General features: G+C 46.5%; 2 protein-coding genes across 2 annotated transcripts in view; one reads left to right on the top strand and one right to left on the bottom strand.

Annotated features, from left to right (window-relative positions):
• The window catches only part of ARPC2 (actin related protein 2/3 complex subunit 2), a 42,999-nt gene extending 23,037 nt beyond the window's left edge, over positions 1-19,962 (bottom strand). Inside the window, exons 1-4 of the mRNA XM_030209784.1 lie at positions 19,763-19,962; positions 14,144-14,178; positions 12,404-12,516; positions 2,136-2,181 (exon numbers count right to left, since the gene is read on the bottom strand). Coding sequence (XP_030065644.1) covers positions 2,136-2,181; positions 12,404-12,516; positions 14,144-14,178; positions 19,763-19,836 — 268 coding nt within the window. The 5' untranslated portion in view covers positions 19,837-19,962. The remainder of the gene's footprint in view (positions 1-2,135; positions 2,182-12,403; positions 12,517-14,143; positions 14,179-19,762) is intronic.
• A 472-nt stretch (positions 19,963-20,434) lies between these two features.
• On the top strand, positions 20,435-25,186 carry LOC115474883 (tigger transposable element-derived protein 3-like). The gene is made up of 2 exons (XM_030210579.1): positions 20,435-23,000; positions 24,825-25,186. Exon 1 carries the CDS (start codon positions 20,904-20,906, stop codon positions 22,536-22,538), a length of 1,635 nt encoding a protein of 544 aa, XP_030066439.1. The 5' UTR covers positions 20,435-20,903; the 3' UTR covers positions 22,539-23,000; positions 24,825-25,186.
• The last annotated feature ends 639 nt before the right edge of the window (positions 25,187-25,825 follow it).

Here is a 25,825-nt window from a genome sequence, read left to right as displayed (position 1 = left end):
GACCATTGCCGACAGCTGTCTGTCATTCAGGTAACGAGTTGATTTGGAGCATCTACCTGGTCTGTAGGGGCCAGATCTCTTACTGGTTGGTGGGGGATCAAATACTTATTTCCCTCTGCAGAATGCAAATAAATTCATATACTTTCCACAATGTGATTTTCCGGATTTAATTTGTGATGTGCTATCTCTCACTGTTACCAATAACCTACCCTTCAATTATGGGCTGCTCATGTCTTTGTCAGTGGGCAAACTTACAAAATCAGCAAGGGATCAAATACTTATTTCCCCCACTGTAAGTAGGTACTTTCTCTGTGCCTAGAGGGCTCACAATCTAAGTTTTTGTACCTGGGGCAATGGAGGGTTAATTGACTTGCGCAAGGTCACAAAGGAGCTGCAGTGGGAATCGAACCCAGGTTGCCAGGATCAAAGCCTGTTGCACCAACCATTAGGCTACTACTCCACTTATGAAGACATAAGAACATAAGCGTTGCCATACTGGGACAGACCGAAGGTCCATCAAGCCCAGTATCCTGATTCCAACAGTGGCTAATCCAAGTCACAAGTACCTGCCAAGACCCCAGAACAGTAAAACAGACTTTATGCTGCTTATCCTACAAATAAACAGTGGATTTCCCCACATTCTCTGGCCACAAATCCCAGAGTTTAATATTACACACAGAGTGAAGAAATATTTTTTCTGGTTTGTCTTAAATGCACTACTTAGTAACTTCATTTACTCTTTCCACATCTTTAACTGTGCAGGAAGGAACAACCTTCCTGAACCCTTACGCCAAGCCCCCTCCCTGCCCGTCTTCAAGTCTTTGCTTAAAGCCCACCTCTTCAATGCTGCGTTCGGCACCTAACCCTTACCGTTCAGTGAATCCAGACTGCCCCAATTTGACTGCCCCTATCGGACCGACCGTTCACTTGTCTATTAGATTGTAAGCTCTTTGAGCAGGGACTGTCTCTCTTTGTTAAATTGTACAGCGCTGCGTAACCCTAGTAGCGCTCTAGAAATGTTAAGTAGTAGTAATAGAACACCTGGCCTGCCCTCCATGTGATTACCCTATAAACCTCTCCCCCTCCCTTTACCTTTGGTTCCATCCTCCTATTTTCTATGTGGTGGTGGTGGTGGTGGTGATGTGTGTGTGTGTGTGTGGGGGGGGGGGGGGGGGGGGGGTGAGAACAAAGATCCAGCTTTTTATCTTAGAAATATGTAATCACTACTTCTTGTGCAGCTTTTCTACCTTGCTCCCAATCCAAGCTTAAAGATTGTAAGCTCCTTGAGCAGGGACTGTCCTTCCATGTTAAAACTGTACAGCGCTGCGTAACCCTAGTAGCGCTTTAGAAATGTTAAGTAGTAGTAGTACTAGATTTCAAAGCCACTTATGCAGGTAAAAGCGTTTTACCCATGTTAACGGGGTGAATCAAAATCACACACCCTCAACCATATTAAGAGACCCATCTGGGGGAGGAAAATGTCTATAGAGTCCATTTTCAACTCAAGAGTCATGGACAATAAAAAAATAAAAAAATAGTACTCCCTCGAAAAAGAAGGTGCAAATGACCATGGATGCTTTGCTCTACAGCGAGTTTCAAAACAAAGCACGTCCTTTTGTTTCGAAAACCTGGACAAAGTCTGAAAGTAAGACTTTGCCCACAGACTTTGGCTTACCTGCCCCGCTGTGTTAGATCTTTCATAATTCTCCATAATCCCAGATCCCCGCTCAGCTCTCCCCATTATTCTGATCTCATTTCATCCTTCCCTTCCCCAGCAACTGGTCAGTATTTCCATTCCCCTCACTTCTCACTGTAAAGCTGTCAGATATGTGGCATGAAAACTCGTCCATACGCTAGAGCAATTTGAATTCTCCAGGAAAATTATCAGCCCTTTTTACCCCTCCCTGGGAAGGGACAGATCCATGTCCAAACTAGAATTAAAGCTTCCACTCTTCTGTAAAAATTAAGAGATTAAACACAAAAATGCCTCCATATACATTCAATTCTGAATGAAAGATGGGAGGGGCTGACCGACTGACCCATGTGCACTGCTGCGCTGTTAATGCATACTGGCACTCCAAGCTCATAGGAACAGGCCGGTTACAAATGTAGTAAATGAATAAAAGACATCTTACCTGACTCTGGGGACACCAGGAAATTCCCATACACCCTCTTCAGTAACTAGAAATGAAAAGACACAGATTGAGGAGGTGAATGGAAAGCTCACAGCAAGTAGTCATCCTGTAAATCTCTCTCTCTCACTTGCTTAAACCTTCTCTGCAACCTCGGAGTCATCTTTGACTCCTCTCTCTCCTTCTCTGCGCATATGCAGCAGATAGCCAAGACCTGTCGCTTCTTCCTCTTTAACATCAGCAAAATTCGCCCTTTCCTCTCTGAACACACCACCCGAACTCTCGTCCACGCTCTCATTACCTCTCGCCTTGACTACTGCAACTTACTCCTCACCGGCCTCCCACTTAGCCATCTATCCCCCCTTCAATCTGTTCAGAACTCTGCTGCATATCTCATATTCCGCCAGAACCGATATACTCATATCACCCCTCTCCTCAGGTCACTTCACTGGCTTCCGATCAGATACCGCATTCAATTCAAGCTTCTCCTTCTTACCTACAAATGCACTCAGTCTGCTGCCCCTCACTATCTTTCTACCCTCATCTCCCCTTACGTTCCCGCCCGTAACCTCCGTTCACAGGATAAATCCCTCCTCTCAGTACCCTTCTCCGCCACCGCCAACTCCAGGCTCCGCTCATTCTGCCTCGCCTCACCCTATGCTTGGAACAACCTTCCTGAGCCCTTACGCCAAGCCCCCTCCCTGCCCGTCTTCAAGTCTTTGCTTAAAGCCCACCTCTTCAATGCTGCATTCGGCACCTAACCCTTACCGTTCAGTGAATCCAGACTAGAGAGTTGCACGGGGACAGAAATAAGACCCATCCCCGCCTGTCCCCACCGGAATCAAACCCGTCCCCGCTCATCCCCGCCAGAATCTAACCCGTCCCCACCCGTCCCCGTGAGTAATCTCCTCCGTCCCCGCCCATCCCCGTGAGTGATCTCCTCCATCCCCGCCCGTCCCCATAAAAAAAGGAAGTATAAAGTACTGAGTGGAGTGGACAGGGGGCACACAGTGCAGAGTAATACATTTAAAACGAATCAGAGAAAATATTTTTTCACTCATTAATATACTGAATCTTAGAAAAAGTGCAATAAATACATAAAACAAACTGAAGTTTTTTCCACACTAAAATAAAGAGAATTATTGGTCAGCTGAGCTCACCTCTGTGCAGTTCTCTTCTGTGGATACCGAGGTCTGGCAGTGCCTGGAAGACTCACTACATACAACTTGAGCAAGTCTCCTGCACGTGTTGAACTTGAGTTGAAAACGTGCAAGTGCTCGTCAAGGACGTCCTTTTTTTTTTAGATTATGGATGAAGGATGTCAAGATGGCGGATGAACCCCAACCCCCGCTAGCTGAAGACTTCGTCCAGCCAACCAGGGGCCCAGTCCACCGTGGCCCCACCTAGCTACACCAGTTTTAAAGTGATCAGAAGCACAAAGAAGAAAAGGAAGGCGAGTCCTCTGGATCCAATATTTTCCACTTTTTAAAAGCCATAAGGGGATCCAGAGGACACTTGGGTATGCTAATAGCAGAGAAGAGAGCCAGATCCTGTGAACAACAGTGGTAACAACGACTAAGCACCAAGGTCCTAATTTTTGATCTGGCAAAAAGCCTCCGTCTGTTTAGACTTCTAACCAGATACCATTGCAAAACTAAAAGCCGCATGCTCTGGATCTGCCAATAGTCAGGCCCAATTTAAGATGGAATGCATAGGGTCCAGAGAATCCAGCCCTTATCTATTCCCAGCGCAAGGAGAAAAGAACACTGATGTGAAGATCAGATTAAAATAACATCCAAGACAGAAACTGGGTTGAATATAGATTCAGAAAGTATAACATAACATTTGATGCCCTCCTGGGAAATACCTCCTGGATCTCGTACCCAGCCTTCAGGGCTGCGCAGGAAAAGGATATCAAATATTTCATGGTCATCTATTTTATCTGGGATATCCTCATCTTCATCCTGAGCTGTCACCTGCCAGTCCCCAGAGCGCTGGTAAATCAGAGGATTGGCATTCTCCAGCTGGTTGCCTCCCACCATGTTCTCCAGCTAGACCCTCCTAAGAAGGAAAAAAGCCCCCAGTCTTACACAGATCTCTCAAAAGCCCCTGCAAGACACCTTCCATTAGCTGCAAAATTCATATTGCACTTTTTTTTTTATTTTTAATACTAGATCCCTACAGAGCTCCCTCCTATATTCAAGTTCATTGAGTCTTCACCAACCCCCATCTCCAGTCTCACACATAATCCGTACTATTTGTTTCCATAGCATTACTAGACTGCAGTATATACGAAAAAGACTGAGTTCTTCCCTACTATCCCATATTCCCCTCAGAGATACCAAATCCTCTCTTCATACGCATGCAGGAAGACGACCAAACCGTTCCAGTCCCCGCGGACTGCCATCTTTCCCTCTCTCTTCAGCTCTCCCCAATTCAGAACGCCCCCCCCCCGATCCTCTTTGTCAATTTCAAACTCCCCCACATCCTACCTTCAAACTCATTCAAGATGTCACCCACACTACAACAGGAAGAGTTGGTTGGGTTAGAGGTTCCTCTTCCGGCGCCCCGCCCCTTAGTTCAGACACAATTCTTTCCCTCCTCGACCTCAATCCGCTGTGCCGTAAACAGGAAGTTGTGTTAAAGAGGGGGTGGAACCAAGGAGGTTGAAGAAAAACAGGAGACGGGATGACGTCAAAACGTTGGAGCCACTTAGGATCGCCTTTGTTTCCTTTTCCCCCTGCACACATAGCCATCAGCGTCATCTATAGCCGGATTTTGGGCAGCTTTTTTGGGGGGCCAGCCGCGATTTTTGCCAGCCTCGATCCCCGCGGCACTCCCGCTGACCAGGATTCCATTCCCGCGGCACTCCCGCAGACCAGGGTTCCGTTCCCGCGGCACTCCCGCTGACCAGGGGGGGAAACCCGCGGGATTCCCGCGGACTCTGCGGGATCCCCGCAAACCCCGTTCCCGTGCAGACCTCTAATCCAGACTGCCCCAATTTGACTGCCCCTATCGGACCGACCGTTCACTGGTCTATTAGATTGTAAGCTCTTTGAGCAGGGACTGTCTCTCTTTGTTAAATTGTACAGCGCTGCATAACCCTAGTAGCGCTCTAGAAATGTTAAGTAGTAGTAGTAGTATTAATTTACTAACAAACCTTTTCCAGAGAGACGGGAAGGCGGTAGAACTAGACAGCATGAATTGAAGTTGAAAGGGGGCAGACTCAGGGATAATGTCAGGAAGTATTTTTTCACAGAGAGGGTGCTAAATACCTGGAATGTCCTCCCCTGGGAGGTGGTGATGAAAACGGTAACGGAATTCAAAAATGCGTGGGACAGAACAAAAGAATCCGATCCAAAGAAGCTCAGCGGGGATTAGGTAGGAAAGCCGGTGCTGGGCAGATTTCTACGGTCTGAGTCCTGATCGAGGCTGAATAGATTTGGATGGGCTGGAGTGGAGCTTATCTGGGGCTCTGACAACAGAAATTTTAGAACAAGGCCAGTGCCGGGCAGACTTCTGTGGTCTATGCCCCAAAAATGGCAAGGATAAATCAAGGTCAGGTAGACATATGATGTATCACTTCATACCATACGTAATGAGTTTATCTTGTTGGGCAGACTAGATGGACAGTACAGGCCTTTATCTGCCGTCATCTACTATGTCATTCTACAATCTGCATGTGTAAGTGATAGGCACGCCTCTCCCAGGTCCACGCCCGCTTGTAGCTGCGCGCTTTGGATTTTGCGCACTCAGTTTGAAGACTACTGAGGGCAGTTACATATGTAACCGCAAATTAATGCAGATTAACAACTAATATCACCCAGAGATCTCTCTCTCTCTCTGGTTTTGTAAGGCACATTGAGCCTGCATGTTTGTGGGGGTAATGTGGGGTATAAATACTTTGATAAATAAATAAATTAAATTAAACTATTGGAGGTTAATGCAAATTAGCAGATAATTTAACAATTAAGGTACACACGTAGGTGGCGCTAACCTTAACTTGTGTGGTGTGCACATTTATACAATTAGGGGAATGTATTTTGTAGTTGCATCTTCCCCATCTTCTCTGATTAAAAACACCCAGTGTTGGCTTCTGCAAGCTCTCGATTTAAAAACCGATTGAGGAACTGAGTCAGACTTCCTGCTGTCAGCCCGGAGAAGACTTCTTTTCTACCATAAAAGGCTTTCTTCAACTGGAATTACATCCAGAGCATAACAGGCACCTCTCGGCTCAGAGACAAAGTCTGAATGTAGTGTGGCAGCCTCCCTCCCCGATTCTCAGCAATCAGGAAGCTGCCGTAAGAGCACAGTACCTCCTGCTAGACTCAGAGGGTTGGACAGGCTACTCCAAGGCTCAAATACTGGGGAAAATGTGTTTGAATTAAGGTTGTTCGAGCACACTTCAGTATTTCATATCACATATACTGCAGCTGCCCAGCCTGCTGCTCACACACATGCACATATGGAGAACATGTGAAGCTAAATAAGGGTCTTTAACAGGGTTGGGCTCCTTGCACAGACGGAACTAAAGAATAGTCATACTGGATCTGACCAACGGTCCATCTAGCCTAGTATCCTGTTTTCCAGTGGCCAGGCCAGGTCACAAGTGCCTGGCCGAAACCCAATTAGCTGATACAATGAAAAGGAGTGTTCTAATTGAGCAACAGTACTGGAAACCATGTAAAACTACTCAAAAAATCCTAATCATCAACAGGAAAACTCTGAAGTAAATCTAGATTGGAGGAGTCAAATAGCAATTATATCTTCTATGAGATCTCCTATAGCCCAAAGCTATTCCAGATCTGCAGCACTTCATACAAACTAATCAGCTGCCTCCAATGCTATAATGTCTTTTTTTTTTTTTTTAAATTATTATTTTATTACTAGTAAAAGAGGCCCGTTTCTGACAGAAATGAAATGGGTGCTAGCAAGGTTCCATGCCCCCTCCCTCTCTCTCCTCCAAGTTCCAGCCCCCCTCCCCTTCGAGTTCCAGGACCCCTCCCTCCCTCCCTCCCCACCCTTCGAGTTCCAGGACCGAACCCCTCCCTCCCTCTCCTCCCCTTCGAGTTCTAGGACCACCCCTCGCCTTCGAGTTCCACGCCCCCTCCCCTTCCAGGACCTACCCCCTCCCTCCCTCTCCTCCCCTCCGAGTTCCAGACCCCCGCGCCTCACTCCCTCTCTCCCCCCTCCGAGTGCAAGTACGACCTGTCCTCCGCTTTCCTAAGTGCCGGCTGTAACTTAAAACTTGTTAACTCGTGGTCCGGCGTCAGCAATGAAGTCGAGCAGGCACGGCGCATCAGACTGCCTTCCCTTCTGTCTCAGCTCTGTCTCTGGTTCCGCCCTCACTTCCTGTTTTCGGAGGGCGGGACCAGAGGCAGAGCTGAGAGAGATGGGAAGGCAGGCTGAAGCGCCGCTCGCCTTCACTGCTGACGCTGGACCCCGAGGTAAGAATTTTTAAATTACAGCCAGCACTTAGGAAGGCAAGGGGCAGGTCGTGCTTGCACTTGGAGGGGAGAGAGAGGGAGGGAGGCGCGGGACTGTGGAACTCGGAGGAAAGGGGCGGATGAGGGAGAGAGGGAGGGGGACCTGCAACTCGAAGGGGAGGAGAGGGAGGGAGGAGAGGGAGGGAGGGATGGAACTCTGAGGGGAGGGGGGCCTGGAACTCAGAAGGACGGGGGGCCTGGAACTCAGAAGGACGGGGGGGGGGGGGGGGGGGGGGCAATTCTCTATTCACCTCCAATGTTCTGTGGCTGGCTGGTGCTGGCTTCCCTTCCCTTTCACTGATCCGCCCTCTGACGTCATCGCCAGGGTGGACCAATGGGAAGGGTGTTACGAACCCAGGCATCGAGACGTAGAACGTTGGAGGTGCAAATTATTATATAGGATAAACAATCTTTAAAGCAATTATAAAAGTCAAAATCAGCAACCCCAGTACTTAACTGACAAAAAACTGGCACAGCACTGAAGGTAAGCAAAGCTCCCAACGCCCGCTACAAAAAAAGCCTGGCATTTCGGTTCCACAGAACCTGCTTCGGGGGTGATTTCAAAGCAGGTCAATGGATGATGCTACAGCTGCAACACTCAAGCGGCAACTGTCAAAAAGACATGGAGGCTAAAAGTTAAGTATTGGGGTTGCTGATTTTGACTTTTATAATTGTTTAAAGATCGTTTATAATAAAATAATTAAAAAAAAAGACAATATAGCATTGGAGGCAGCTGATTAGCATGTATGAAGTGCTGCCGATCTGGAATAGCTTTGGGCTATAGGAGATCTCATAGAAGATATAATCGCTATACGATCCCTCCAAGCTAGGATTTACTTCAGAGAGTTTTCCCTGTTGATGTTTAGGAATTTTTGAGAGGTTTTACATGGTTTCCACTACTTTTGCTCGATTAGAACACTCCTCTTCATTGTTTCAATTTCTTATTTTGGAGTGGTCTGTTTTCCTGGTTTCTTTTGTAGAAACCCAATTAGCAGCAACATTCCATGCTACTAATCCTGGAGCAAGCAGTTGCTTCCCCAAGTCTGTCTCAATAGCAGATTATGGACTTTTCCTCCAGGAATTTGACCAAACCTTTTCTTAAATCAGATACTGCTGTTACCACATCCTTCAGCAACAGGTTCCAGAGCTTAACTATTCGTTGAGTGAAAAAAATATTTCCTCCTATTTGTTTTAAAAGTATTTCTGTGTATCTTCCTTGAGTGTCCCCTACTCTTTGTACTTTTGGAACGAGTAAAAAAAAATCAATTTACTTCTACTCATTCTACAACACTCAGGATTTTGTAGACCTCAAACATATTTCCCCTCATCCGTCTCTTTTCCAAGCTGAAAAGCCTTAACCTCTTAAGCCTCTCTCAAATGAGAGGAGTTCCATCCCCTTTATTATTTTGATTGCACTTCTTTGAACCTTTTCTAATTCTGCTATATCTTTTTTGAGGTACGGCGACCTGAACACAATACTCATGGTGTGGTTGAACCATGGAGCGATACAAAGGCATTATAGTATTTCAGGTCTTATTCACCATCCCTTTCCTAATAACTCCTAGCATCCTGTTTGCTTATTTGGCCGCCGTACACTGAGCACAAGATTTCACCATATTATCTACACCACCACCCAGATCGTTTTCTTGAGTGCTGACCCCCAAGGTGGAACCTAGCATTACGAAATTATGATTCGGATTATTCTTTCCAACGTGCATCATCTTGCATTTGTCAACATTAAATGTCATCATCTGCCTCCAATTTCCTAAGGTCTTCTTGCAATATTTCACAGTCTGCAAATTTAATCACATCACTCGTCGTTCCGCTTTCCATATCATTTAAAAATACGTTAAATAGCACCGGTCTCAATACAGATCCCTGAGGCACTCCACTGTTCACCCTCCTCCATTGAAAGAATGACCATTTAACCCTACCCTCTCTGTTTTCTGTCTAATAACCAATTCCTAATCCACACCAGAACCTTGCCTCCCATTCCATGACTTCTTAATTTTCTCAGGAGTCTCTCATAAGGAACTTTATCAAAAGCTTTCTGAAAATCTAGATACACTACATCAACCGGCTCACCTTTAGCCACGTTTATTCACGCCTTCAAAGAAATAAAGCAAACAGGTGAGGCAAGACTTCCCTCGGCTGAACGCATGCTGACTCTGTCCCATTAAACCATAATTGCCTACGTGTTCTGCAGTTTTATTCTTTACAATAGTTTCCATTATTTTGCCCAGCACCAACATCAGGCTTACCGGTCTGTAATTTCCCGATCACCCCTAGAACCCTTTTTAAAAATTGGCGTCACATTGGCTACCCTCCAATCTTCAGCTACTATTGGTGATTTTAACGACAGGTTATACATTACTAACGGCAGATCAGCAATTTAATGCTTGAGTTCTTTGAGTACCCTTGGATTTATGCCATCCGGTCCAGGTGATTTACTACTCTTTAATTTGTCTCAGTACATCTTCCAAGTTCACCGAGATTTCTTTCAGTTCCTCCGCATCATCCTTGAAAACCATTTCCGGTACAGGCAGATCTCTTACATCATCTTCCGTAAAGACAGAAGCAAAGAATTCATTCATTTTCTCTGTTATAGCCTTGATCTCCCTGAGCGCCCCTTTTGCTCCTTCGTGGATTCCACAGATTCCCCGACAAGCTTTCTGCTTCCGATGTACCCGAAAAAGTTGTTACTGTGAGTTGTAGCCTTTGTAGCAAGTTTCTCTTCATATTCTCTTTTAGCCTTCTTTATTAATGCTTTGCATTTGACTTGCCAATGCTTATGTTGCTTCTTATTTTCTTCATTTGGATCCTTTTTCCATTCTTTGAAGGACAATCTTTTGGCTGTAATGGCCTCTTTTACTTCACCTTTTAACTATGTTGGCTATTGTTTTCTCTTCTTTCCACTTTTGCAAATATGTGGAATGCATCTGGACTGGGCTTCCAAGATGGTATTTTTGAATATCGTCCACGTCTGATTTAGTGTCCTAACCTTAGCAGCCAACCCTTTTAGCTTCTTTTTTAACCATTTTCCTCATTTTATTATAGTCGCTCTTTTGAAAATTAAATGCAGCTACAGTAGATTTCCCCTCCAATTTGATCCTATCATTGCAAATACAATTTGTACCCTGTTAACACAGTGTCCCCATTGATTGTCCTCTTTCCACCACGTCTCTGAGATGCCTATTATATCTACCTCATCATTTAGTGCTATATATTCTAACTCTCCCATCTTATTTTTAGGCTTCTAGCATTTGTATACAGGCACTTCAAATTGTGTTTTTTCCTTGGATTTACAAGCTGCTTAGAAGTTAAGGGGATAATGTCTAACCTTTACTCTGCTCTCCCATTAGACACTCCTGGCTTTCTTTCACCATTATTGAAACCTCTCTATTGGGATTCCCTAGAGATCCTGTTTCAATGGTATCCTTCAAGGATAGTCCACACCGAACCATGCAGTCCTGGGCGGCTGTCAGCATCCCCCCCCCCCCCAAATTCTAGTTTAAAAACTGCTCTCTCTCCTTTTTCAAAGCTAGCGCCAGCACCCTGATTCCATCCCAGTTAAGGTGGAGCCAAAACCACTGAAATGGGAAAGCCACAACCCTTATATTCAGGTACCACAGCCCTAATCCCTACACCAAACAAACAGGTAATGGTACAGCAGGGCCCCCAAAACTTGGCTTGCAGCCCACCTGCATCTCTCACCATGCAGGAGGAGGATAGTATCAACTCTCCCCCCACCCCCTCTACAAAGCTCTTTCCCCTTAGCAAGAATCCCAGCATATGCAAAAGTCTCATCTATATCTGGAAGACTGGGAGTAAACCATTTTCCTCATCATACAAGAAACTAGGTATACAAGAAACCTGGACTCTATGGGTTTTGGATTACTGTGTCCTAAGGGACGAATGCAGGAAATGTAATTCACCAGATCAGTGGCGTTCCTAGGGCGGCTGACACCCGGGGCGGATCGGCGATGCACCCCCCCCCCCCAGCTGCATTTTTACCTGCTGGGGGGGGGGGGGGTGCTGCGCGCCTGTCGGCATCGTTCATTCCATGCTCCCTCTGCCCCGGAATAGGAAGTAACCTGTTCCGGGGCAGAGGGAGCACGGAACGAGTGGCGCCGACAGGCGCGTGGCACCCCCCAGCGGCATGCACCCGGAGCGGACCGCACCCCCCCCCCCCCCCCCCCAGGAACGCTACTGCACAAGATATATAAGCCTGTTACAATTATATGAAAAACTAAAATGAAAAGAAACCCTGGCACTCGATGGCCCCAAAGAATGATCACTGCAGACAAAATCCAGGTCCTCTAGTTAAAATTTCCCTCTAATATAACAATATTAGGTCATTTGAAATCTGTAAACAAGAGAATGAGGATGGAAAGTCTGCAGAGAGGGCAGAACAGCACATCAGGACTCTAAACCAAATCACAAAACCACTGGTGAACTGCTAGATGCTGTGGACAGGTCAAAAAGGGAGCGGAGATGGCCAGAATGGAGGAGACCCAGCCAACAATGTTTCAGCTACGTGTATGCTTTGTCGGGTCTCCTTTTCGTATTTCCAATAGTGATGCAAGATTGCGAACAATAAAATGAGTTTCCTGCTCTGGCCATCTCCACTCCGTGTGCTGCTGCAGAGGTTTGTTCTTCTGCTTTTTCACTTTCTCGACAGGTCCAGAGCTTTTTTTCAGAGACAAATCAGAACAGCTCCCCAAATGGAGGCTGGAAGCAGATGGATGGCGAGTGCACGCCCAGAGAAAAAGTAACTGCACTCACCTCATCGGCACCGTGCTGCTGCAGCTCCTTGTAGAACTTCAACGAGATGCTGATCATAACTTTTGTCTTGTCTCCATTGGGATTTGAAATGTGATACAGAACTCCGTCAAAGTCTGGAAGGCAAAGTACCAAGTGTGTCACACAGAAGCAGCTCTCTGTGCTGTGCGCCACTCAGCAGAAAGGGCAGCTTACATGCTCCAAACTGATTCTAAGAACCAATACAACCACAACATTTTCCAAATAATTCCATTAACAGGCAAAAACAAACCCCCTAACAGGCCTTAAATGTTGAAAATGGTGTCTCATCCTTAATGTGATTAATGGTAAAGTTTCCAAAAACCTCCTCCTCTCAGCCATTCCCAAAATACAGAGATTAAATGTAGAAAATGAGTTACCTAACCACGAGGATGCTGAGCACATTTCGATTTCCCAGAAGCACAGGGAGGGAGAGGTTACGTGAGTTGGCAAAATCAACATGGATCCCCCATCTAACAAGGGGAGGCCATGTCAATTTGAAAAAAATGTTCACCAAAAAACAAAAACAAAAAAATCTAGACATCGGCATTTGCTCAAGGCATGCATAAAGACCCATTTTAAGGGGTGGCTGTAGATGATGAGGACTGAGCTACCTCCCTGATAGCCCTCCCAAACCTCATTACCCCTCCTGATAACACAGAACTGATCTCCCCTTGACCTGCCTCTGACAGCCAACTATCCCTCCCCCAGCAACAAACCCCTCCTCCACAATACACATCCCTGGCCTCCAGTGGGAGGAGTGATGCTCAGTGGTTCCGGGATTCAAAATGGCCACCAGAACCCAGAGAATATCTTGCAATATTAGCTCTAGGTTGACCCTGGTGGTAATACTGCAAAGTTATTGCTCATGTTTGCGACAGCCATTTTGGATCCATGGTTTTGTCAAATACAATTGTAATTTTCACTATTTGGAGCTTTGAGGTTCCCATTTATTTAATTTACTAGCCGTTGAGCCCGTGAAAACGGGCTACTTTTGGAATGGGGGGGGGGGGGGTTCCGAGCCCCCCCCACCCCCCCCGGAGTCGCTGCCACCGCCCCTCCACCCGCCCGAGCAGCACTGTAAACTTACATCAGCACGCAGCAGCAGGCACATCAGCAAAGCTGCCGTTGGGGCGGGCTTCCTTCTCTGCCTGTGTCCCGCCCTCGTGTGACGTAACGTCAGCGAGGGCGGGACAAAGGCGGAGAAGGAAGCCCGACGGCAGCTTTGCTGATGTGCCTGCTGCTGCGTGGTGATGTAAGTTCACAGTGCTCGGGCTAAATGGCGGGGCGGCGGCGACTCCGGGGGAGGGAGGGAGAAGGAGCGGTTCCGACGTCTGCAGCATGCCAGTAGAGACTTCCCTCTCTGTCCCGCCCCCATCATCACGTATTGAAGCGGGAGCGGGGCAGAGAGGGAAGTCTCTACTGCGCATTTGCGAGCGAGTACGGTCACTCGCCGTTTATATGTTTGATAGATTTCCTGATTGAAATCGTTAAGAAACCAGAGGAGACAACCACAAACTAAATTATCTTATTCTCAAACTTCTTGGATTGGTTGAAGTAGTATACCATGCCATACTTTGTATTGCTATTTGAATATTTTTACTGCTGTCATTGCCTATTGCTCATGTTTGATCTATTCTTACTGTACACCGCCTTGAGTGACATCCTTCAAAAAGGCGGTAAATAAATCCTAATAAATAAATAAATGAATCACATGACACATACCTGCAAAGGTAACTTCCACTGCCTCAGGCTTGTTCCTGGGGGGGAGAGTCAAAAGGTTATTTTAGGGATCAAAACAGCCAACGCTTCAGCTCATAAGATTTCCAAATGTTTCTCAAATAGATTATTTTGAAGCCACTGCAGATGAAGGGATCAGTTAATCTTAATGGAGTACTTTAGGAAACCAATAGCACAGCATAAGTCTGTGGCCAGCACCACCCAAACATTTGTTGTGGGAAGAAGTTGGTTTAAAACACTTAACTAGGGCTCAGGTGAAACACCATTTTCCTACACAGGGTGGATGGGGCTCTCTAATCCACCTAATGGGGTTTCAGCCCGGTCACCCACTCAGATGGGAAAGTGCTGGACTTACTAAATGGAACGAGAAAGCTGCCAAACTCCCTTATTAATTAAGCTAAGATTAAAATAGATTAAATCACCCCAGGCTTCCAGGGGCACAACCCACAGCAGGAGCACAGATTGAGGATCTAATTAACTAAGATTTTAAAACATAAGAAACCTTATTTGGTCACCGATATCACTGGAAGACAAACACAAGGCAAGATCCCAAGGTCGGTTTTAATGGTACACGTGCATATAGAGCTGTGTACAGGGATCTTCTAAAGACAGCACTGACCATCAGGAAGAAATTCATCTGCAGGATCAATACACTTCCTATATAATAATTCTCACCTCCAACAGGATGTGCTTGGGACCGTGCCTGCCGGAAGTGGTCTGCTAGGCAGGCACGCACTGACCTCAGTGACATCAGTGACAGACAATTTGGCAAAGCAAAACAATCTGAGTGTTGGCCATTAGGACACTAGGAGAGTTTTAAAAGACTGAAGGAACCGAAAGTGTTAAATGGGGGGAGGGGGGGAGTTCTGAACCACTGAAAGACATGAACATTTGGGAAAGGAAAACAATCTGAATGCTGGCCATTAGGACACAGGATTGATAGGAGAGTTTTAAAAGACTGAAGGAACCGAAAGTGTTAAATGGGGAGAGGGGGGAAGTTTTGAAGGACTGAAAGACATGAACATTTGGGAAAGGAAAACAATCTGAATGCTGGCCATTAGGACACAGGGTAGATAGGAGAGTTTTAAAAGACTGAAGGAAACAAAAGTGTTAAACTGGAGGGGGGGGGGGGGGGGGGGGTGGGGAGTTGTGAATGACTGAAAGACATGCAAATTTGGGACAGGAAAACAATCTCAATGCTGGTCATTAGCACACAGGGTACATAGGAGAGTTTTAAAAGATGGAAGGAACCAAAAGTGTTCGGGGGAGGGGGGGGGGGGGGCAAGTTCTGAATGAATGAAAGAAATGAAAATTTACCAGAGGAACACAATCTGAATGCCGGGCATTTGTACACAGGGTACATAGGACACTTTTTTTTTAAAAAATGAAGGACATGAAAGTATTACATCTTGGGGGAGGGGTGAGGAGGAAAGGGGTGGGGTATCCAGATACTGGGCGTTAGGGCCACAGGGGGGTACATAGACTGTTGAAAGCCTTAAGGAACCCAAAGTGTGGGAAGGAGGAGGAAAGGGAACGGGGTGAGGGGCATTAGGAACAGGGGAGGGGGCCCTGTCACACACTCTCATTCTCACACACACACTGTCACACAGACAGTCTCAATCTGTCACACACCCGCACATTCACTCTGGCTCTCTCTCTCAAACATACACACTCCCAGGAAAACCTTGCTAGCGCCCGTTTCATTCGTTCCAGAAACGGGCCTTTTTTACTAGTTCACAAATAAGTGTAACGAGTTTGAAAGAAGGCCTTCTTTTAGCCAGACTAGGTATGCCACTTGGGTTTAAGTGTCTGTTGTAGCAGGGGTGGCACAGTGTGTTCAGACACAAGCCAGTGGCCCAGGTCTCTGTAGGTTTTGTAGAGTCACTGGAGGGAGCCCGGCACAGCAGGTGGGAGGCTTAGGGCCTGTCTTACTGCCTTTTGAGTCTGCTCACTGCCACTATTTTCCTGTGCACGTTCAGGACTCCAAAAAAAAATAAAGAGCCCTACAGGGAACGTTAAATCAATACTTCTAGTGCTTCATGAAACAAAGAACACAGAATTCCTTCCATGTAATAAAAATAGCTTATTTCTAAAGCCCACCACATGCAAGGAAAATAATTTTCCTGCTGTACCAACTGTTGAAATTCATCATATTCAAAATGGTAAAAACTCCCTGCCAGGAACAGATACAGGGAGCATGGCTAACATGATTCAGAATCCACAACCAACCTGACAAATGCTGCAAAACGAACTTTGACCTAAGAAGTCAGTCCTCACATCTCTCAATCCACTTTGTTGTTAAACGAAGCAAGATGTGTCTTTCAGCTTACCAGATTCATCTATGCTTTTAAACCTACAGCTCAGTCTGAACTGAATCTGGTGCCATGAGTCTTCATTGACTAATAGCTGGGGTATTTCCCTTATTTTCCTTCCCTCCCCACCTTTCTCGGCCCTATTATTGCACAAACAGACCTTGACGAGGACCAGAGACCACGGCTCCCTCTGAATTGTGGTAACGTGGATCACAAATCCAGCCATTAGGTATCACCATCGGCAACGCTGTTATCCCCTTCATCCCCACGGTCTGAGACCTTTGCTTCTGCAGCATCCACAGCCCAGCCCTAGGTCAACCCAGAAAGCAGCATTTTGGGACTAGGAAGCAAACTCCAGTCACTGGGACTGCCTATGACATGACATTTTACATAGGAAGGGAAATCGTCGAAGTCTGGTGGAACTAGTCATGTATAGCACTACCCCACTTCCTCCCCCCCCCCCCCCCCCCCGCTCACCCGGACGCAGCACTCTCCAGCTTCAGCGTCTCTTCGATGATGTGGTTGTTCACCTCCAGCAGGATCATGGCGGCTGCGGCGGGAAGAGACCAACACTACTCTGACAAATTAAACTTTACCTCAGGATATCATTTGATAACAGATGCGGTCAGGGCTTGAAACAAACAGCCCTTCATCCTTCACATGGCACCTGTTTCACACTATTAGTATTTCACTGAACAGTCAGTCGTATGTGGTACTGCCTGTACTCTCTCATCATTATTTTGGCTCCAAACTGCCTCTTGCTTTTTCCTTTATCTCAGTGCACAAAGCTGGGGCTTCCTGGCTCAGGGTACAAGCTGATGGCTAAAGGCAGATGATGTGGAAAATCGACTCCATGTCATTCTGCTTATGGTGGTTCTTCCTCCTCAACTCCCTGATAACAGTTTGTTCAGGAGAAGAACAGTGATAGTAACAGTAAATTAGGCACTTGCTCTCTTTCACTGTTCATACACCCCAGGGCTCAGACCTCAGATGGGAAGGGAGCGGAGGGGAAGAGGAATAAGACAGAGCGACTTACGTGGTCAAAAGTACAGCTATAGTCATCAGTAAGATAAATTATTAAACCTAGAAGGTCCCAATGGGTTCATATTTTTCCAGTCTAAAATCTACAGGGTAGTAAATGTTAAATTACGCATTTGTCCCTGCTGTCAGAAAAGGCCAATTTAACCATCTAAATTCTTCAATTTGGCCTTTTTCGGGAAAATAAAGGTGAAATTAGTCACACTGTATATCAGTCTGCACTGTCCTTTATGTAACTGGCAGAATTTGACTCGAATATCAAATAGGTGAACACGTTTACTTTTGAAAATTGGATTTCAGATTGTTGTAAACCAGACTAGAGGAGAAGCAGGCTGAGAACTAGGCGAGTCAGGGTTCAAATCTGCTGCTGTTCCTTGTAACCTTAGGCAAGTGACTTTACTCTTCACTACTTCTGGTAGAAACTAAGGCCCTCAATTACCAACCCTGTGTTAACACAATTTAACACACATGAAATACACTTAAATTAATGTGCATCAATGCAGGTTAGCAAATGAGGCCCTTAGATTGTAAGCACTCTGGGGACAGGAAAATACCTACAGTCACAGAATGTATCTCACCTTGCACTACCACTGAAAAAAGGTGCACGCTAAATCCAAATGCATAATTCTCAGAAAGAAAGATTACTCTAAATTCGAACTACTCTTTCACACAGTCGCTCAGGAGAGTGACCTAATAATAGATCCTCACTTCTTCAATTTTACACAAACCACAAGCAACGTCCTGCACTTCAGCTCTCAAATGCTTTGGCCTTACGGTATGTGTAAGGAGGAAATAAAAGCTTTCTTTACTATAAGCAGTAAAGGAACTCCGTTCCATGGATAAATCCTTATCTGTTCCTTTCTCCACTACTGCCAACTCCAGACTTCGCGCCTTCTGTCTCGCTGCACCCTACGCCTGGAATAAACTTCCTGAGCCCCTACGTCTTGCCCCATCCTTGGCCACCTTTAAATCTAGACTGAAAGCCCACCTCTTTAACATTGCTTTTGACTTGTAACCACTCGCCTCCACCTACCCTCCTCTCCTCTACACATTCATTGATTTGCTTGCTTTATTTTTGTCTATTAGATTGTAAGCTCTTTGAGCAGGGACTGTCTTTCTTCTATGTTTGTGCAGCGCTGCGTACGCCTTGTAGCGCTATACAAATGCTAAATAGTAGTAGTAGTAGTAGTAGCAACATTCCATGTAGAATCTCAAATAGTAGTAGACTTTGCGCCTTCTGTCTCGCTGCACCCTACGCCTGGAATAATCTTCCTGAGCCCCTACGTCTTGCCCCATCCTTGGCCACTTTTAAATCTAGATTGAAAGCCCACCTCTTTAACATTGCTTTTGACTCGTAACCACTCGCCTCCATCTACCCTCCTCTCTTCCTTCCCGTTCACATTCATTGATTTGCTTGCTTTATTTTTGCCTATTAGATTGTAAGCTCTTTGAGCAGGGACTGTCTTTCTTCTATGTTTGTGCAGCGCTGCGTACGCCTTGTAGCGCTATACAAATGCTAAATAGTAGTAGTAAAGAGAGAGAAAAAAAAACCCCTGTTGGTTCATCTGGCTCCAGGTGTATAAGCTCGTCTGTGGAAGGAACATCTTTAATAAAATCATTTAACAGAACTCCAGAGCAGAAGTTGAAAAGCCACGTTTTCACCACTGCTTTTGGCTCCTAGCTACTACTCACCCTGTACTTCCCTGGCCCTTAACTGTCTTATCTGCCCGTATTATTTTTAGATTGTAAGCTCTACTGAGCAGGGACTGTCTCTCTATGTCAGCTGTTCAGCGCTGCCTACGTCTGGTAGCGCTATACAAATGTTAATAATAAAGTTGTCAGTGGTATTAGATTATTATATCACCCTAGCTGAACTTGGGGGAGGGACAAATCGCATTTTTCCCCCAAGTGGAGGGCAAGTTGGCGCTTGCAACCGAGCAGGGGAGAATGCGGAAGTAGCCCAGCTTCACCGATAGTACAGCACAGACACAAGGCAGGTGGCGGGAAAGAGCACCGAAGAGGAAGGCCGGTAACGGGCTGCCTCCCCCCCCCTCTTCTTCCTCTCTGAGCCGCTTCCCTGCAAGTTTCCACTCATTATTAGCCCCCCCCAGGCATTTCCTCCCCCCACCCCTCGGGGCGAGCAGGACCTGGCAGCCGCCCCTTCGACTAAGTGAACCGGCTCCACACCTCGACCCCCCACCTCTGGCCCAGGCCCTGGAACCGCAGGGCCCCACTTCCTCCTCCCCCCGCTCACCCGGACGCGGCGCTCTCCAGCTTCAGCGTCAGGGTCTCTTCGATGATGCGGTTGTTCACCTCCAGCAGGATCATGGCGGCGGCAGCGGCGGGGAGAGACCGAGCGAGAGAAACTGGGGGGAAAGAATCGCCGACACTCCGAGTCCGCCCTGCACCGGCCGCTCCTCGCCCACACACAACTTCCGCCCCGCACTCGCTTCCCTTCGGGGACGTTTCCGCCCCGCAGTCCTTCTGGTTCTTCTCACCAAGGAGGTTTACGTCTACCTCGTAGGCCTTCTGTTTTACGCACTTCCGCCCTGCACTCGCTTCCCTTCGGGGACGTTTCCGCCCCGCAGTCCTTCTGGTTCTTACCAAGGAGCTTTACGTCTACCTCGCAGGCCTTCTGTTTTACGCACTTCCGCCCCGCAGTCCTTCTGGTTCTTCTCACAAAGGAGCTTTACGTCTACCTCGCAGGCCTTCTGTTTTACGCACTTCCGCCCCGCAGTCCTTCTGGTTCTTCTCACAAAGGAGCTTTACGTCTACCTCGCAGGCCTTCTGTTTTACGCACTTCCGCCCCGCACTCGCTTTCCTTCAGGGACGTTTCCGCCCCGCAGTCCTTCTGGTTCTTCTCACCAAGGAGGTTTACGACTCCCCCAGCAAACGGGCTCCTCCTTGCCCAAATCAAAGATGGCTGCGCAGGGCGTCCTTCACCGTCACGTGGTCTCTTTGTCCTTCCCATTCTTCTGCGCCGCTTCTTCCGCTCTGGCAGGACCCCGGGTCTGTCTGAACACGCGCCTGATTCCTTTGATGTGAAAACCCCCCCTAAGACAAAAAGCTACAGCGAGAAGGCGGCTGAGAAAGAAGGAGGTTTCGGTGCACGTATTCCTGTGTCAGGGGGGTCTCCGGTTCCAGCGGGAAGCTGGAAGAAAGGACGTTGTTTTGCCGGGCTCTGGTTGTGTGCACAGCTCTTTCCGTTTGAGTGCACACGAAAGGGGGTGGCAGCTTGTGCTCCGGCTTCCCCTTCATCGCCTCCCTGCCGATGGTTGGCGAGCAGTCCGGTGCCTGTGGTGGATGAGAGCCACAGGGCAGTCGCCAGGCGGCTGTTCTCCTATCCTTCCGCCTCCAGTGGTGCTGCTGTCCGCTTCAGCTGCCTCCCTAGGGCTATGATGCCCTCCTGTTCAGCAGCGCCCCCTGGCTGCAGTCTGAGGGACTCCTTGAAGCCCCAGGGCCCCTGTGGGGGAGGGAATCAGTGCCTGAGCAGAATGGATTATAAATTAAAGCGCAATGTGCTCTCCCTAGCCAAAAAGATCGAGCTGCTGGCCAAGTCTTCACGACCCGGCGTGGCGCGGAAGGACCTGGCCAAAGAGTTTGGCATTGATGTCTCTTGCGTCTGTAGGATCCTCAAAAACAGGGACATCCTTCTATCAGAGTGGCTGAAGGGTGGGAACCAGGATCGGAAGAGGAAGCGTGATGGCAAGGATGCCAGGATTGAGGACGCCCTCTTTCGCTGGTTTGCGGCCGCTCGCAACCATGGCATCTCCATCTCCGGTCCGCTTCTGATGGAGAAGGCCAGGGACTTGGCAGTGGCCATGGGAATAGAGTTTGAGCCCACATCTGGCTGGTTATCCAGGTGGAAGAAACGCAACAACATTGGAAACAACAGGTACCATAAAGCAGATCCCAGCCTTCATGCTGTAGACAATTGGTATTTGAATACCTTACCCTCACTGCTGTCTGAATACAGCCCTGAAGACATCTATAAAGTAGATGAAACTGCAATATTCTTCCGTGAGATGCCTGATAGAGTCTTAGAAAGCAACGACAGTGCTGGCCTTAATCGTGCCAGGGAGTATGTGACAGTTATCATCTGTGCAAACTCTACAGGAACTGAAAAAATGCGTCTTCTTGTTATTGGGAGGTCAAAACGGCCCAGGTGTTTCAAGGGAGTGACAATGGATGCCTTACCTGTTCAGTATGAATCAGACTTATATACCAGGCTCAGTGTTAACATCTTCCAGAAATGGGTACATGGGATTGATGCTAAGATGAATCAAGCTGGAAGAAAAATAATTCTGTTTATTGATCATTGCACAGCACACACTGCTGGAGATCTAGATAATGTGAAAATTGTTATCCTGCCTCCAAAGTCACCCCCAACTCTTCAGCCCATGGACCAGGAAGTAATACGCCACCTCAGACATCACTACAGGAAACAGATTTTCACCAAGATTATCGGGGACTTTGATGGTAGTGACCCACAGTCTGCGATTGACTTGGCACGCAGCATTACGATCTTGGATGCTACACACATGCTGAACGCTGCCTGGAAAGACGTGGAGCCTGAGACAATCCGGAAGTGCTTTATCCAAGCTGGAATTTGGAAAGAATTTGGGAACAATGAATTTCTGGCCCCTCTTCCAGAAAGGAAGCCTTCTAACTGTATACCGGCAGTTGGTTTTCAGCCCTTTCCATTGGTCAGTATTAAAACTGAACCCACGGAGGAGGTGGCGGACACTGAGATCTGCAGGGTGGTGATTCAGCATCATGGTGAACTGGACCCAGTCATTTGCCCAATCGTTGAGGAAGAGACGGAGGAGGACGAGGATGATGGTGGTCCTGAAATTGTGCCCCCAACCACCCGTGAGGTGTGGGAGATGATGCGACGGATCCGTAACTACGTAGAGACCCGGGAGAAAACTGACTTTGAGTGGTTTTATTCATTTGAGAGGCGATTGGAGAGTCTGTCTGAGGCAAGCGAAAGACGGTCGAGGATGGCCGATCCCAAACAAGAGCTGTAAACTGGCAAAACCATGACCCAAAAATTGGAATAGGTAGAACAGAGTTATTTATTTTTTATGGACACACTGGTGCTACTTGAAATAACTGAATTCATTGGGATCAACTGATTAATGGCTGTCTATTAAAAGACGAAGTCTACACGGAGGGAGGAGGCTAGTAGGGATGATGCCAGAAGAGAGACAGCATTTCCCAGGTAGTGGAACTCCCAGCATGCAGAGCAGAGACTACACAACTTAACTTCCTTTCTGGATAAAGCAAATTGTCTCCACCCCTGCCAAACTGGATGCTAGCTCTCATTGACGTTGTCCACTGCACTCTTGACAGTGTCAGGGAAGTTCTCCTTACCTCCCTTGATCTCAGGGCAGCATTCCATCTAGTGGACCATGACATTCTTCTGCACTGCCAAGAGGAGATAGGAATAATAGTCGTTCCTCTTCTGTGGTGTCAATCTTATCTCCAAGGTAGAACGTTCAAAGTACTGTGGTCTGATGCTTCCTCATCCCCTCACCACCTTGTGTGTAGAGTCCCCCCATTTTGCTTAATATCTTTCTTTCACCATTGGCCTTTTTCCTTCAGACTCGGAATATCACCTTCTTTATGTATGCCGATAATATGCAGCTTTTGTTTCTCCTTGATACTAGTGATTCCCCCACGATTTCAGATATTTCACATAAATTAACCCTGATAGCCGATTGGTTTTCTTCACAAAAATTAAATCCCTCCAAACCATTGCCCTATTTTTCCTATTAATAGGCTCCTCTTTTCTCTCCTCTATTCCCTCCATCTCTAGCGTACCCATCCTAATCAAAGACGAGATTAAGATCCTTACCCCATCCTGTTTACAAAGCTGCACTGCATTGCCAACACAGCCCATTCAAAGTGAATGGGCTGTGTCAGCAGCTGCTAGCGCAGTTTTGTAAACGGGGGGGGGGGGGGGGGGGGGGGTTAGTGTCCTTATTGACAGTCACCCCACTTTAAAATTCACCTCTGCAGTCATTAAGAAAGTCTTTTTTATACTTTGCCAAATACGCCTTGCGAGATCTCTTTTCGACAGACCTTCAGTCTGCTTTCTCACCCATTTTCTTGTAATTTCTCGCCTTGACTATTGTAATTCTCTTGTTTATGGCTTACCACAATATCAGTTACACTGAGTACAGCTTATTCAAAATACTGCTTACAGTGCGAGGAAATTTGATAGTGCCACCTCTCTCCTTCGGGGTGAACGCTGGCTACCTATATAATACCAAATTACTTTCAAGATCATTATTATTACTTTTCAACTTCTTCACTCCAAGGAGTGGAGGAGTAGCCTAGTGGTTAGTGCAGTGGATTTTGATCCTGGAGAGCTGAGTTCAATTCCCACTGCAGCTTCTTGTGACTCTGGGCAAGTCACTTAACCCTCCATTGCCCCAGGTACAAATAAGTACCTGTACATAATATGTAAACCACTTTGAACGTAGTTGCAAAAACCTCAGAAAGGCAGTATATTAAGTCCCATTTCCCTTTCCCTCTTCTTATTCAGACATCTTATTCCTTATTCTCTGACCCATATCCTACTTTCCTCCCAACAACACATCCTGGTAGTACCTTCATACCTTCAAGTATGCTCATCCACTGCAAGAACCTCTTCCTTTTCAGTCATCTCTCCTACCCCTCTTCACCTACGAACTGAACTCTCATACCTAAGATTTAAGGTTATCCTCAAAGCCCACTTTTTCTCTAAAGCGTTCACTCCTGATCCCAGATGATGATGTTACCCCCCTCCCCTGTCCCTTTGCAGCGAGAGTTACCCTTTCACCGTCTCGTCAGTTCTTTTCGCACCCTTCCCTGATTAATGATATTTTAGTTCTTTGTCTAGATTTATATTGATTTACCCTTTGTCTCCATCTTCCCATTTCGACCCTGATAATTTTGATTTGTAAACCGCTTAATTATTTTATTTGCGGTATATTAAATAAAACTGAACTGTGAACTACTGACAGCACCTGTATAGTGCTGTTTTATTGACTGTCCTTAGTACAACCCAATGACTCCATAGCTTTCCATGTAATTTATTACCAATTCCTACGCTCCAGAAGGCTACCCGTAGCAGTATTAGGGGGTGATGATTGTTCTAGATAGGGTCTCTGACTGCTGATCATTCCATCCTTGGATATCTTTTTGTGTCACAGTTTAGTATATGTAGGGCGCCCTGATCTGTGTTATTTATTTTTTATGTTTTTCTTGATTTTTCCATTTGTTATTTTTTTATGCTATTTTTAACAGTTGTTTCTTCTTTGTGTTAGGTTGAAAGAACTTGAGGGGTTTGTTGAGTTCAAACCGCTGTATCTTTGGATGAAAATGCGTATTCTTCTTCAGGGGGGTGGAATTGTGACCGTGAGTACATGTACGGATTTACGCCTCCCCCCAGATCAGGTGTAAATTTATGCGTGTGCATAATTTGCATGCATTTTGGGGTGCCTGTTTAATAAAGGTACAGGGACGCCTATGTTGCTTTTATAGAAGAAACATAAAAGAGGCACCTTTTCCAGTGTTTCACGCACCCTGTTTATAAAATTCCCCTCAAAGCGGTGGATCTTTAGTCCACTTATGTAAGTGAATATTATTTTTTTATTTATATTGAAAATTTCTGCTCTCCTTTGATCTCTTTTTCCATCTGACATCATTGCATCTTTTTTTTTTTCTTGAATAAAAATTAACTGCAGATGAAACTGAACGCCAGATCTGTATTTATTTGTGTTTATCTGATAAAATTGAAAATTGGGACCTCCAGTGATTTTGGTGACGTTTAATGATTGAGTTTCATTTGACATCGGGATCCTGAACATGAAGGGTGGGCCACGACCTAGTCTGGTTTTCAAGATTTCCACAATGAATATGCATGAGATCTATTTCCATACAATGGAAACAATACATGCAAATCAATTTCATGCATATTCATAGTAACATAGTAGATGACGGCAGAAAAAGACCTGCACGGTCCATCCAGTCTGCCCAACAAGATAAACTCATATGTGCTCTTTGTGGAAGTCTTGAAACTTTGACTGGGTTGTGGCCCTCGAGGACTGTGGTTGTCCAACCCTGCTTTATAGGATCCAGTAAAGGGTTCAGGGTCAATGGATTTGATATACTGTCTTTCTGTGGTACGTGTATTATATACAGGTACTTTGTCCCTAGAGGGTTCACAATCTAAGTTCCTGTACTTGGGGCAATGGAGGGTTAGGTGACTTGGCCAGGGTCACAAAGGAGCTATAGTAGGAATTGACCCCGCTTCCCTGGTTCTCAG

Source organism: Microcaecilia unicolor, chromosome 7 (assembly GCF_901765095.1).
Source record: "Microcaecilia unicolor chromosome 7, aMicUni1.1, whole genome shotgun sequence".
Classification (NCBI taxonomy): domain Eukaryota; kingdom Metazoa; phylum Chordata; class Amphibia; order Gymnophiona; family Siphonopidae; genus Microcaecilia; species Microcaecilia unicolor.
The sequence above is the reverse complement of the archived record's forward strand: the minus strand, read 5'-3'. Positions and strand labels throughout refer to the sequence as shown.